At 48.9% G+C, this 12,946-nt stretch overlaps 1 protein-coding gene across 4 annotated transcripts in view; it reads right to left on the minus strand.

The window, feature by feature from the left end:
* The window catches only part of AKT2 (AKT serine/threonine kinase 2), a 48,268-nt gene that overhangs the window by 12,142 nt on the left and 23,180 nt on the right, over positions 1 to 12,946 (minus strand). For all 4 annotated transcript variants that reach the window (XM_033128727.1, XM_033128731.1, XM_033128728.1 and 1 more), the window contains exons 3-4: positions 8,823 to 8,951; positions 7,077 to 7,188 (exon numbers count right to left, since the gene is read on the minus strand). In XM_033128727.1, the coding sequence (XP_032984618.1) occupies positions 7,077 to 7,188; positions 8,823 to 8,951 (241 nt within the window). The remainder of the gene's footprint in view (positions 1 to 7,076; positions 7,189 to 8,822; positions 8,952 to 12,946) is intronic.

The following is a 12,946-nucleotide window of genomic DNA, read 5'->3' on the forward strand; positions in this document are numbered from 1 at the left end:
AATGTGGGTATGGGGCACATCCCATGATTTGTTTTATCAGATAATTGTCCTCTTAGAAAGTTTTAAATGCTGGCTTTGGATATAATACCATGGATTTTAAAAAAAATATCACCAATCTTCTAAGAAATATGCTGAATATGTTTAAAGAAAAAAATACATATACATCTCACCTACAGAGATCTTGAGGGACTATCACATGAAAAAAGCAAGTTGCAGACTAAGTTGCATCGTGTACTCTTGTTTTTGTTTCTAAGGGAGAACACAGACAGTCCATCAACAGTAGCCTGAATAAATAAATGACAGTGTAGCCACGCCATAGGACCTACGGAAGTGGCTCCGGGGGGCTACACTGGAGTGGCCTCTCTGCCCCACAGAGCTGCTCCTCAGGAGCACAGGCGCCAGCACACCAGCTGGGGTTCAAATGGCTGCTCTGCCCCCGGGGTAGTAAGCACACCCCTCCCAGTCCGCCCTTCTCCTCAGTAGACTGGGGACACTGAGACACAGGTGAGCTGCTGTGTGCAAAGCACTGCACACACAGAAAGTGCTCATCAAGGAAGGTGTGAAAGATACTGAGGGGTCTGGGCCTATCCCGTCCACCCTGACTCACGTGCCCAGCCCCATGGGGAGCGGCAGAACCTGCGAAGATGCAGGAGGTCGGCTGGGTGTCTGTCACTGGGGCTCTGCCAATGCTGACAAGCCCCCAATCCTGTTCCAACTGGACTGAGGTTTCAAGGTTGCAGCACTGAGAATTCAGAGAAAAAGCAAGGGCCTCCGTCCAGGATACTCCTCAAGGGTTTGCAACATGGTGTCTGGGGCAGAGGGGAGCTCCCCCCCAGAGTGGAGGCGGATGTGCCTTCCAGTCCTCAAAGGAGAGCCTTCAGGGGAACCAACCTCCTTCCCCTCAAGAGACACAACAAGAAAAACAACAGCTCCACAGACACCACCTCGTTCTACTGCCCTCAAGGGTGTTGGAGGGGGAGGAAGTGTGTTTCTGATGTGGAAACTGAGGTGCACAGAGGTGGACTCACCTGTGGAGGTCACATAGCCAGGCATGGTGGACTCACCGGCTCCTGCTCCCTGAGGAAAGCTACACCTTCCTTTCCAGACTGAGGCCCAGAGGACCAAGCAGGGCGCTCTCCCAGGAAAGCTCAGGAAATAAGGAACACCCAGCCATGGAGCCCAGGAGCAGAGCAAAGGAAAGCTGCCCTTTGGGAGTTCTGACCGGCATCACCTTTTTGAGAGGGACTCCCCCAATAAACAGCAATACAAACGCCTTCCACTCGCACGGGCATGCTCTATTTTTTAAATCCATGGTCTTACACCCAAAATTAGCATTTAAAAATTTCTAAGAGGACAATTTACCTCACATAAAGTGGCCAGATGCTCGAGTCCTCCCGACAACCCTATGAAGCAGGTACTGTTATTCACCTCCTTCTAGAAACTGAGACACAGAGAAGCTGACATCTGCCCAGTTACACAGCCAGCAAGCAGAGGCCCAGGCCCAGGTGTCCCTACTGCTCCCAAAACACTTCTCCCAACAGGAGCCTTCTTATCTCTCACCTGGGCTCCAGGGCCAGGGAAGACATATTTGGGGGAGCCACACTCTCCCAAGCACTAGGCCAAGCATGGCATAGGCTCAGGAGCCAGGAGCCAGGGCCTAAAGCTCAGTTCTGCTGCACACTGGCCAGTAAGGACCCTGAGCGGCCTCGCTTCTCCAGCCTCCATCTGCCTCCCACATACACTGGGCATCACACAGTGGCTGAGTGCACAGACTCTGGAGCCGATGGCCTGGCGTGAATCTTAGCTCTGCCCCTCCTGGAGGCAACACTGGGCAGGTGACTGAACTTTCCTGGGCCTCAGCTGGCTGACACACAGAGCACGGACCACAGGGTCACGTAAGGGTGAAATGCAACACCAGATATAAAGCACTTAGGGCAGTGCCTGGCACAGACTGAATACCTCAAAAGGTGGTTGTCAGAAGCCACCCACCCAGCCAGCAATACTTCCTAAGTGCTTTCTGTGCACCCAGCCCGGCGCTGGGTGCTGAGGCTGCAGCAGGGAACAGGTCGCATGGAGTCCGAGCCTAACAGAGAGGACAAGTATGTAAAGGTCCCAAGACATGGACTGGAGAAAGAAGGTCCTTCTCAGAGGGTGGTCAGGGAAGTCCTCTCTGAGGAGGTGGCACGTAAGCCAGAACCTGAAAGATGGCCCTGGAACATGGACCATGCCCAGTGCCGAGAACAGGCACTTGGCACCACCGGACTGTGAAATGAAGGAGGCAGCTGTGCAAGTGACAGGAGGAAAAGGAATCAGGTGGGTGAGCAGCACAGCAAAGGTCCTGAGCAGGCGGGAGCCTTGAGGGCCTGCAGGAGACCCCGTAGGTGTAATGGGGCTGCATCCAACAGAGATGGGACAGAGGAGATACGGGGAGGGGGAGGGCAGGCCCACACTACACCATGTGCCGCTATGTTAGGGATTTACATCTAACATCACGGGAAGTCACCGAAGGGTTTGTACAAGGCTGACGGGATCGGATTTCTGTTTTAAGTCAACAGCTGCTGTGTGGGAGACAGACTGGAAGCAGGAGACTGCGGCAGTCCTCCCAGGAGGTGCCAGTGGCAGAGGAGATGGACAGGAGAAAAGGGGTCAACAAGCAGGATTCCACTAGGCGGGGCCTGGCGTTTTCACATTTACTTCCTCCTTTGTTCCTCATGACAGTCAGAGAACGGAGTCCCAATGAGAAAGTAGCACAACATTGGAGAGTCTGGGCCCCAGCCCCAGGATACCCTGCTAAGCAGGACTAAATATGCCCCACAGGGACGCCCAGGGAACCAGAGGGGGCAGGCCTGCCCTCATCGCAGCTTCAGAAGTAACTGCCGACTGCTAGTCTGAAGGTGGATAAGGGACCTCTCTCCCTCAGCTGGGCCCTCTTCTGACCCAGAGGGTATTTACAGCAGGAGGGCATCTGAGGTCCGGCTCGGTTCACAGACAGACACCCTCAGACGGGCTGAGTTGGCTGATCCAGGCCAAGCCCTGCCTGGTGGGGAAAACCCACCAGGGTTTTCTTTCATTTCAGATCTTTCTTTTATTCTATAACCCCCTGTGCCTCTGTTTCACTATCATCCCTGTTAACAGGTGAGGAACTACCTCCTAGAAATGTTGTGAAGGTAAAATGAGTTAATGTACGTAAAAATCTTAGAACAGGGTCTGGCTCAACAGAGAATTAGTTTTAATAATTTTTTTATTCATTCAACAAACATTTACTGAACACCTATTTATGTTCCCAGCACAAATAAATAGAAAATGTCACACCTGGTAAATAGGTACTGTAAAGAAAAACAAAGCAGAGTAAGGGTAACAGAGTCACAGGGGCAGGGAAGGACACTCCAAGGAGGTGGCATTTGAGCAGAGACCTTGTGAAGTTAAGGAGAGAACTGTAATGTTACCTAGGGGAAGAGGATTCTAAGCAAAGGGGACAGCAAGTGCAAAGGTCCTGAGGTAGAAAGTGTGTTTGGCATGTTTAAGGAAGAGCAAGGAGACCGGTGTGGCTAAAGTGAGGGAACTAATGGTAGCAAATGATTCTGGAGAGGAGGTCAGATCATGTGGGACTTTGCTGAATATGACATCGACTTTGGAGTTTACTCCAAGTGGGACTAAAAAGTCACTCAAGAGTTCTAATTAAAGAAATTACATGGTAAGATTTACATCAAAAAGATCACACTAATGTAGTACACCATTAAGTATATCTGCCAAGACCGGGGTTTGCAAACTTTTCCTGTAAAAGGCCAAACAGTAAATATTTCAGGTTTTGCAGACCACATGGTGTCTGTCACAGTAGTCTGGCAACTACTCAACTCTGCCATAGCAGGGGAAAAGCAGCCATGGGTGTGGCTGTGTTCCAATAAAACTTTATTTACAATCTGGGAGGCAGATCATAGTTTGCCAACCCTGCTCCATACCTAATTTCAGGTTTACATGAAATATAGGCACAGAAGAACAAAGTATACAGCACCAAAAGGTAGTAATATGACATATCCACACTGTGGAACATTCTAGAAGACAATTAGCCTGACTTATCCAAAAAAATCAATGTCATGGGAGGGAGGGGAGACCAAGAGCTGAACTAGATTAAAATAGGCCAAAGCGACAACATGTATTAAGACCTTGAGTAAATCCTGGTTTGCAAAACAACATTTTGAGGACAACTAGGGAAATTCAAGTATGGCATGGGTATGGGGAGGATGTTAGTAAATACATTTATAAAGAATCACCTCAGGTGTGATAATGGCATCGTGACTCTGTAGAATAAAGTCCTTATTCTTAGGAGATGCCTGCTAAAGTATTAAGGAGGTAAATGTCACGAATATGAACAGAAGTTCAAGATTCAGCATGAAATACAGCAGATGAGGCAAACATGGCAAATGCTGAATTGGTGAATGGAGGTGCGAGCATCTGGACGTTCACTTGTTACACTAAATGTACATCGGAAACAAGTTGGCAGGGCAGAAGGGTCAGGGGAATCCCTCTAGCTGCCCAGGAGAGGTACCGGAGCCCAGTGAGCAGGTCACTGCAGCATCTACGGGAGGACCAGTCACCAGTGTGGCTCCTAATGGCCCTCCGCCCCACACCCCAACCCCCGCCTCTCCCCAGGCTCGGGCCTATGTGGCTCGGGACAGTGAGGACAGACCCAAACAGAGCAGACTCCCTCTTGCTGGGTTTCTGGCTCATGCCTCCCAGGGGTGAAGGTCAGGAAGCTGGGGTTTGGTCTCAGAGCAGTACCAGATTTCTCTCCAGTGGCAGAGGCAGGTGCTGAGAAAACGTGAGAGGCAGGGCTCTCCAGCCCTCCCAGTCTTAGGGAAGGGGCTCCTCCCTACACTGAAGGGCATGGTATGGTACTAAAGTGGAAACCGGCGCGGGTCTCTTGCTTACTAACATACTTTACCAGCTCCCCACGGCTCCCTTTCCAGGCTTGCACACTGTGTGCCAGGTACTGCTGAATCAAGGGCTTCCTGTTTGTCATCCCCCTGCATCTTTTAGCAACCCTGTGACAAACCCCAACTGATTCACCACCTGCCAAGCCCTGAGGGCATCTCCATCTGGTGTCCAGGCCTGGCTGAGCTCACCAGCTTCAAGGTTCTCCACTTCCCTCCTTCCAAAACCTCTGGCCCTTGATTCTTCAGTGACACAAAACCCTCTGTGGTCCCTGGAATGACGAGCCGTCTCATGTCCAGGACTTGCATATCCAGGACTTGCACATGCTGGTCCCTTTCCCTGAAGTCACCTTCTCCGTCCTATCTCTGTGACCAACGCCTACCCATACGTTAGAGCTCAGCCCAACACCCGGTCCTATGCACCTATTGGTCTCAATCTGCTCTGACTTTTACAGCAGGATGGCATGTTTTGGTCCCCAGTTTTCAACTGAGTAACACCTCGAGCTGGCCTGAGATGGTAATTCTGTTCCCCTTGGTGGGGCGAGTATATTTTTAATCTTGGGAAGGTATGCCACAGTAATTACAGTATAAATTATGGTAACACGTCTTGTGATACTGTTTTGTGTATACTCTAGAAATGTACTGTCCCAGAGGGTAGCCACTAGCCATATGTAGCTATTTACATTTAAATTAATTAAATAAAACAAAAGAATCCCATTCCTCAGTTGCACTAACCACATTATAAATGCTCAACAGGCACAGAGGACTAATGGCTACCCTCTTGGGCACTGCAGGTACAGAACATTTCTACATGGCAGAAAATTTTCTTGGATGGCACTGCTTTAGGGTTCTCCAGAGGGTCAGCTGAATCCTCACCCCACAGACAAGTTAAAGGAGTGTTTCTCAAAGAGAGGCCCAAAGGGACAAAGTGGAGAAAAAATATTTGCCACTCATTACAAAGGGCTAAGCTCCCTAATATACAAAGAGCCTTCAGAAATAAATAAGAAAAAGACTACTCGACAGAAAAATCGACAAAGGGTATGCACAGACAATTCAGAAGGGGAAACTCACATGGCCCTTAAACATATGAAAGGACACTCAAACTCACCCAGAAAGAAAAGGTCAATTAAAACGACCCTGAGGTGTTGTTTCCCACTGATCAGATTGGTAAAAATCCAAATGTTTGAAAACACAAGACTGTATGGACACTCTTAGACATGGTTTGATAGAAACAGTTCTCGACTTGACATACACATATTTCCTGTAACCCAGCAATCCTCCATCTAAGAATTCAGCTTATAGATTTAAGATTTGCCTGCACACATGTCAAGAAGACAAACACAGGTTCTATTATACATTGTGGAACTGCCTATAATGAGCCAAAGGCCGGAAACCACCCCAGTCGCCATCCATAATGAACCACTCAACAAACGGGAACACAAGCAGGCAGCTGTTTAAAATAAAACGCAGCAGCAGCTCTCTATATATTAAAGCAGAAAGATTCCCCAAGATACACTACGTAAAAAAGGAAGTTCAGAACCGTTTGTGTACAATGCTACCTTTTGTGTACAAAGAAAAACAGGGGAGTAGGGCACAGAAGTCTCTATCCACGTGAGCCTGTCTCTGTGAGAGGCTCTTTCAGGACACACGAGAGGAACGGTTACCTCGGGTTGGGGGGTGGGAGGGGCGCAAGTGAAGCTTCCGCTGGACGCCTGCTCACACAAAATTCAAGCAGATGTTTGAACCAGGAGAATCTGTATCATCTCTTCTGATTATTACAGTGACCTTTGAAAACCTGCATCTCTGCACTGCCTGCCTCACAATCAGTGGAGATGCTCATGACAAATGCACTTCCCGGGGCTCCACAGATCTCCAGACAATCAGAGGCCCTGAAGTAGCTGAGCTCTGTACTGTCCCCAAGCTCTGCCCGTGATTCCAATGCACCCTCCAGTCCCTGGACTGTAAGGGGATCTGTACACTGAGAACCCATGCCCCCCTAGCTCCAGCTGGGGAGACCCCCACGCTAGAAGGGCTGTGACAGGAAACTGCTAAGTAGGGGCCCAGGGGAATCTGTCCATCTACACCCCTTCTCCTCACTGGGCCTGTCCACTCTCCAAGGGCGGCCACACAGAGGCCCAGACTCGCCTCTCCTCTGGAGAGTCTACGTGGAAGGTCCTCTCAATGACTGTGGTCCACTGCAGGCAGCGTATGACAAAGGTGTTGGGCCTCGGTCTCTCGGTCTTCATCAGCTGGCATTCTACAGGCAGAGGAAGGACAGAGATGGGAGGTGAGGGGACAGCCCTGCTGGCCTGCAGCCACAATCCCCAAGCCACCTCCTGTGCCAGCCCCATGCTAGATGGTGTTGGGGACACTTTAGTGACTGAGATAGCCCTGGACTTGTCCCCATGGGGCTCAAGATCCAGTGTGTGTATGTGTGTGTGTGGGGGGACAGACCACAAGACAATGATGGCTCAGTGGTCAGGGCTGGGAGGGGGAAGCACAGGGGCATCTCCCAGAGGAAGGGGCATTTCTGTACTGAGCCCTGAAGGAAGAGGGAACAGGAAGTGGCCAGTCAGAGAGAAAGGTGCGTCATGTCCAGAGCACAGGGGTGCCAGAAGGCCCAGCACACTTAAGGAATGGCAAATTCCACTCCAGGCGTGAGGAGCGGAAAAGGGAAGGCTGGGAAGGTGGGAGGGGCTGGCCTGCGCGCGTGGCTCAGGGGCATGGTCAGGAGCCTGGACTTTGTCCTGAAGGCAACAGGAAGCTGGAACGCTTAAATAGGACGGGTCATAAACAGATTTAGACAGATCCCTCTGGCTGCCATGTAGGGTGCGAGAGAATGGAGGTTGGGAGTGCAGGGAGCAGGCTGTGGCTACACCTGACTGGAGCCGTGGGGGAGGAGGGAGGAAACGGCAGGTAGACATGCCACAGGGGAGGTCGAGGGACCTAGGATGAGGCCTGAGTCTGTGGCCTGAGGACTAGGGGGCAACAGGGCCCTCCCCTAGATGGAGACAGGGAGCAGGAGAAGGCTGGGGCAGAGGAGGGGAGACAAGGCGGGTATGAGGGACTAGGGGACACCCAGGGAGAATGTATAGGAAGTTGCTCGGGACAGGCTGACAGCTCAGGTGAGAAGTCAGGGCTGAAAACAGCCATGTCAGTCACCAGCACATGGCAAAAGCAACCAGGACAAGGCTTTAAGAAAGGGGACTGGGGCTGGATTCCAGAAAGAGTGTAGACTCAAGGGGTAAGACTGGGCAAGAACCTGGGGCAGGGAGCTAGGTGGGAGAGGACACTGGTCGCGGCTAAGGAGTGACGGTGAAGATGGGGGTATCTTTGAAATGTCTTAGGAGGTGAGACACCAAGGATGTGATGACGTGGTGACCAATCGGGTCAGCAGGGAAGGAAGGAAGCAGGGGTCAGAAGCAGGACTGTGGTTCTGCAAGGCCCAGGCAAGGGCTTGGGGCGTGCCAAGCTTTCCCAGGGCGGGTCCAGCTAGAAGGCACCAGGGAGGGGTAGATACCACGGAGGTGACAGAGGATGTGAGGTTAGCCCTACAGTGATCTGAGAGGAGGCCACGGCGGTCTCTTGCTTAGAGGGACAGAGAAGCCGGCTATGACCAGAATGCAGAAGCACCTGACACCCGCCAGAACCCCAGGGCTGCCTGGGCTGGGGGGCTGGGAAGTACCTGGCTTCTCGCTGCTTCTCGTGTTCCCTCGTCCACCAGTACAGCCCCCGGGACTCCCGACACACAAGTGGAGGGGGAAAGGGTGAGAAACAGGGCAAACAGGCCCACGGCCCAAGAACAGCCAACTCCCAGGTGCTCCCAAGACCTGTCACCGTTCTCTGAGCACCTAAACTCTGGCCCTCCCGCCCACCTGCCCCCAGACGCACCTGCAACGGAGAAGTTGTTTAGGGGGGGCAGGGTCTGGTCAGGGGCCTCGGGCCGTTCCTTATATCCAATGAAGGAGCCATCACTCTTCAGCAGGAAGTACCGGGGCCTCCAGGTCTTGATGTATTCACCTGAACCAAGGAGGGAGAGAGGTCAGGGCAGGCCGCCTGGGTGTGACGTGCCTCACAAGGGACACCTGGGTGGGAGAAGGGTGGCCGAGAAGGTGGGCCGGACAGCGCCTCTCCCAGGTAAACCCTTGAGGCAGCCCCGCTGACGCAGGCTGGGCACCAGGCTGGGCGCCAGTGATTCAGAGGTCATGCCTGGCAGGAAGGCGCCTACTGCAGTGCCCCAGGGCACCAGCTGCCTCAGCGTGTGGCCAGCAGCAAGCCATCCTTGCCAGCACGTGGCCCAGGCCCAGGAGAGGCCCAGGCTTCCAAACACACATGCCCTGTGGCCCTGTAAGGCCAAATCCCATGGGCTGGTATTCACCAGTACAGCCGTGCAGGTGGATCAAATGTCAAAACACTGTGCCAGGCCGGGTATAACTGTTGCTCTGCCCTCCAAGTCTCCCCTGACCCTTTCCATTTGTTCTAACCATGACTATCCAAACACTGTGTGTGCGCTCGCTCTTTCTCTCTCTCACGAGAACCCACTCCTCAGAGGGTGGCTCAGAATTAAAATGAAATGGGGTATGAAATAGGTGAAAGGAATTAGAGGTGCAAATTTCCGATTATAAAATAAGTCACAGGGATGTCAAGTACAGCATAGGAAATACAGTCAGTAATATTGTAATAATCAGTAATATTGTAATAACTTTATATGGTGACTCATAGTAACGAGACTTATCGTGGGGATCATTTCATAATGTATATAAATATCAAATCACTATGATGTACACCTGAAACTAATAGGATTCAGGTCAATAAAATGAATAAATAAAATTCAAAAAATAAATCAGTAAAATAAAATGCTACTTAAGTTCTCAAAAAAAAAGATGGTGTTGGGCCAGCCCGGTGGCTCAGGCAGTTGGAGCTCCGTGCTCAATTCCCACATGGGCCAGTGGGCTCTCAACCACAGGGTTGCCGGTTCAATTCCTCGACTCCTGCAAGGGATGGTGGGCTCCGCCCCCTGCAACTAACAACAGCAACTGGACCTGGAGCTGAGCTGCGCCCTCCACAACTAAGACTGAAAGGACAACAATTTGACTTGGAAAAAAATCCTGGAAGTACACACTGTTCTCCAATAAAGTCCTGTTCCCCATCCCCAATAAAATATTTAAAAAAAAAAAAAAAAAGATGGTGAAACAAAAACTTGTATGTGAATGTCCATAGCAGCATTAGTCGTTAATAGTAAAAAGTGAAAACAACCCAAAAGTGCATCAACTAATGAATGAATAAACAAAATGTGTCATATCCATACAATGGAATATTATTCAGTCATTTAAAAAAAAGAAAACAAGGGGCTGGCCTGGTGGCTCAGGCGGTTGGAGCTCCGTTCTCCTAACTCCGAAGGCCGCCGGTTCAATTCCCACATGGGCCAGTGGACTCTCAACCACAAGGTCGCCAGTTCAACTCCTCAAGTCCCTCAAGGGATGGTGGGCAGCGCCCCCTGCAACTAAGATTGAACATGGCACCTTGAGCTGAGCTGCCGCTGAGCTCCCGGATGGCTCAGTTGGTTGGAGTGCGTCCTCTCAACCACAAGGTTGCCGGTTCGACTCCCGCAAGGGATGGTGGGCTGTGCCCCCTGCAACTAGCAATGGCAACTGGACCTGGAGCTGAGCTGCGCCCTTCACAACTAAGACTGAAAGGACAACAACTTGAAGCTGAATGGCACCTTCCACAACTAAGATTGAAAGAACAACAACTTGACTTGGAAAAAGTCCTGGAAGTACACACTGTTCCCCAATAAAGTCCTGTTCCCCTTCCCCAATAAAATCTTAAAATAAATAAATAAATAAAATTAAAAAAAGAAAAGAAGTATGGCTGCTACAACATGGATGAACTATAACTTATGGTTAAGTGAAAAAAGCTTGTCATAAAGGACCACAAATTAGATGATTTCATTTATATAAAATGCCCAGACTAGGCAAATCTGTAGACATGAACAGCAGATTAGCAGTTGCCTAGGGCTGGGGGTGGGGGAGAGTCTGGGGAGAGACTGGAAGATGAAGGCCTGGAGGAGGGTGGGGAGGGGGAGGTCAGGGCAGGCAGCCAGGTGTGGCAGTGCCCCACAGGGGCACCTGGATGAGAGGAGGGTGGACAGACAGAGTGGTAGTGAAATGGGCTAAAATACATTGTGGTGATGGATGCACAACTCTGAATACTGAAAGTCACTGAACTGTACACTTTAAATGGCTGAACTGTATGGTATGTGAACTCTATCTCAAGTTGTTAAAAAAAAAAAAGAGAGAGAGATCGCAACCATAAAGCACCAGGTTAGTGCCCAGCACACTGCAGGCTGTCCACTCACATGAACGCGAGACAGGATGGCAGGGTGCGCTCGGAGCTGTATTTGCCATGTGGACACCAGCAAGTCACCTCACTTCTCTGAGGCTTTATTTCCTCTTGTGGGGATATCACTAATTGATGATGATGATGAAGATTGTGATGGTGACAATAATGATTAGATAACACTATCGTGGTACTTCATACCAGGTACCGTCCTAAGTGTCTTATAGGTTTTAATTAACTAAATTCTTTCAACTGTAGATACTAAATGATTCCCTGTACATAAAGTTCAAAAACTAGCAAACCCCCAAATTCAGTAGCAGATTAAAAGGATTATATACCATGACCAAGTAGGTTTTATCCCAAGAATGCATGGGTGGTTCAATATATGAAAATCAATCAATGTAATACACAATAGAATGAAACAAAAAAATACATGATCATTTCAATTGAGGTAGAAATAGGATTTGACAAAATCCAACACCATTTCATGATAAAAAATACTCGGCAAAGCAGGAATAGAAACTAACAGGATAGTGTGTGGAATAGAAGGGAATTTCCTCCCCATGATAAAGGGCACCTATGAAAAGCCCAGAGCTAACATCACACTCAAGGGAGGACTGAAAGCTTTTCCCTAAGATCAGGAACAAGACAAAGATGTCCACTTTCACCAATGCTATTAAACACTGAATTGGACATTCCAGCCAGAGAAAAAGAAAGAGATGAAAGGCATCCAATGTGTAAGGAATAACTATCTTTATTTGCAGATAACATGATCCTATATAGAGAAAATCACAAAGCTTCCACGAAATAATTACTAGATGTAATAAACAAATTCAGCAAAATAACACACAAAAATCAGTTGTGTTCCTATACACCAACAGTAACCAACCCCCAAAAAAATTAATAAAACTCTCTCTACAACAGCATAAAGAGGTGAAAGATTTATACACTAAAAACTATAAAATATTGCTGAAAGAAACTGAAGACCTAAATAATACAAAGACATCCTGTGTTCACAGACAGGAAGACTTGATACATTTAAGATGACAACGCCACCCAAAGTGAACAGTGATCTACAGATTCAACACATCCCCTATCAAAATTCCACCAGCCGCTTTTGCAGAAATGGAAAAGCCAATCCTCAGATTTACATGGAATGCAAATTCACATGCCAAGGGGTCCCAAACAGCCAAAACAATATTGAAAAAGAACAAAGTAAAACGATTCACACGTCCCGATTTTCGAACTTACTCTAAGGTTACAGTAATTGAATCAGTATGGTATAAGGATAGACAGACATATAGAACCATGAATAGAATTGAGAGAAAAACACACACACATACACACACACATTTATGGTCAACTGCTTTTCAACAAGAGTGACAAGACCATTCAATTGGAAAAGACTTGTCTCTTCAACAAATGGTGCTGGGATAACTGGATATCCACATGCAAGAGAACAGAGTTGGACCCCACACCATATGTCACACAAAAAAATAACTCAAAATTGATCTACTTAAATATAAGAGCTAAAACTACAAAACTCTTGAAAGAATACACAGGGGTAAATCTTCCTGACCTTGGATTGGCAACAGATTCTTAGATATGACACCAAAAGTACAAACAACAAAAGAAAAAAAAGATGGACTCATTAAAATTAAAAACTTTTGTGCAAA

This window comes from Rhinolophus ferrumequinum, chromosome 15 (assembly GCF_004115265.2).
Source record: "Rhinolophus ferrumequinum isolate MPI-CBG mRhiFer1 chromosome 15, mRhiFer1_v1.p, whole genome shotgun sequence".
NCBI lineage: Eukaryota > Metazoa > Chordata > Mammalia > Chiroptera > Rhinolophidae > Rhinolophus > Rhinolophus ferrumequinum.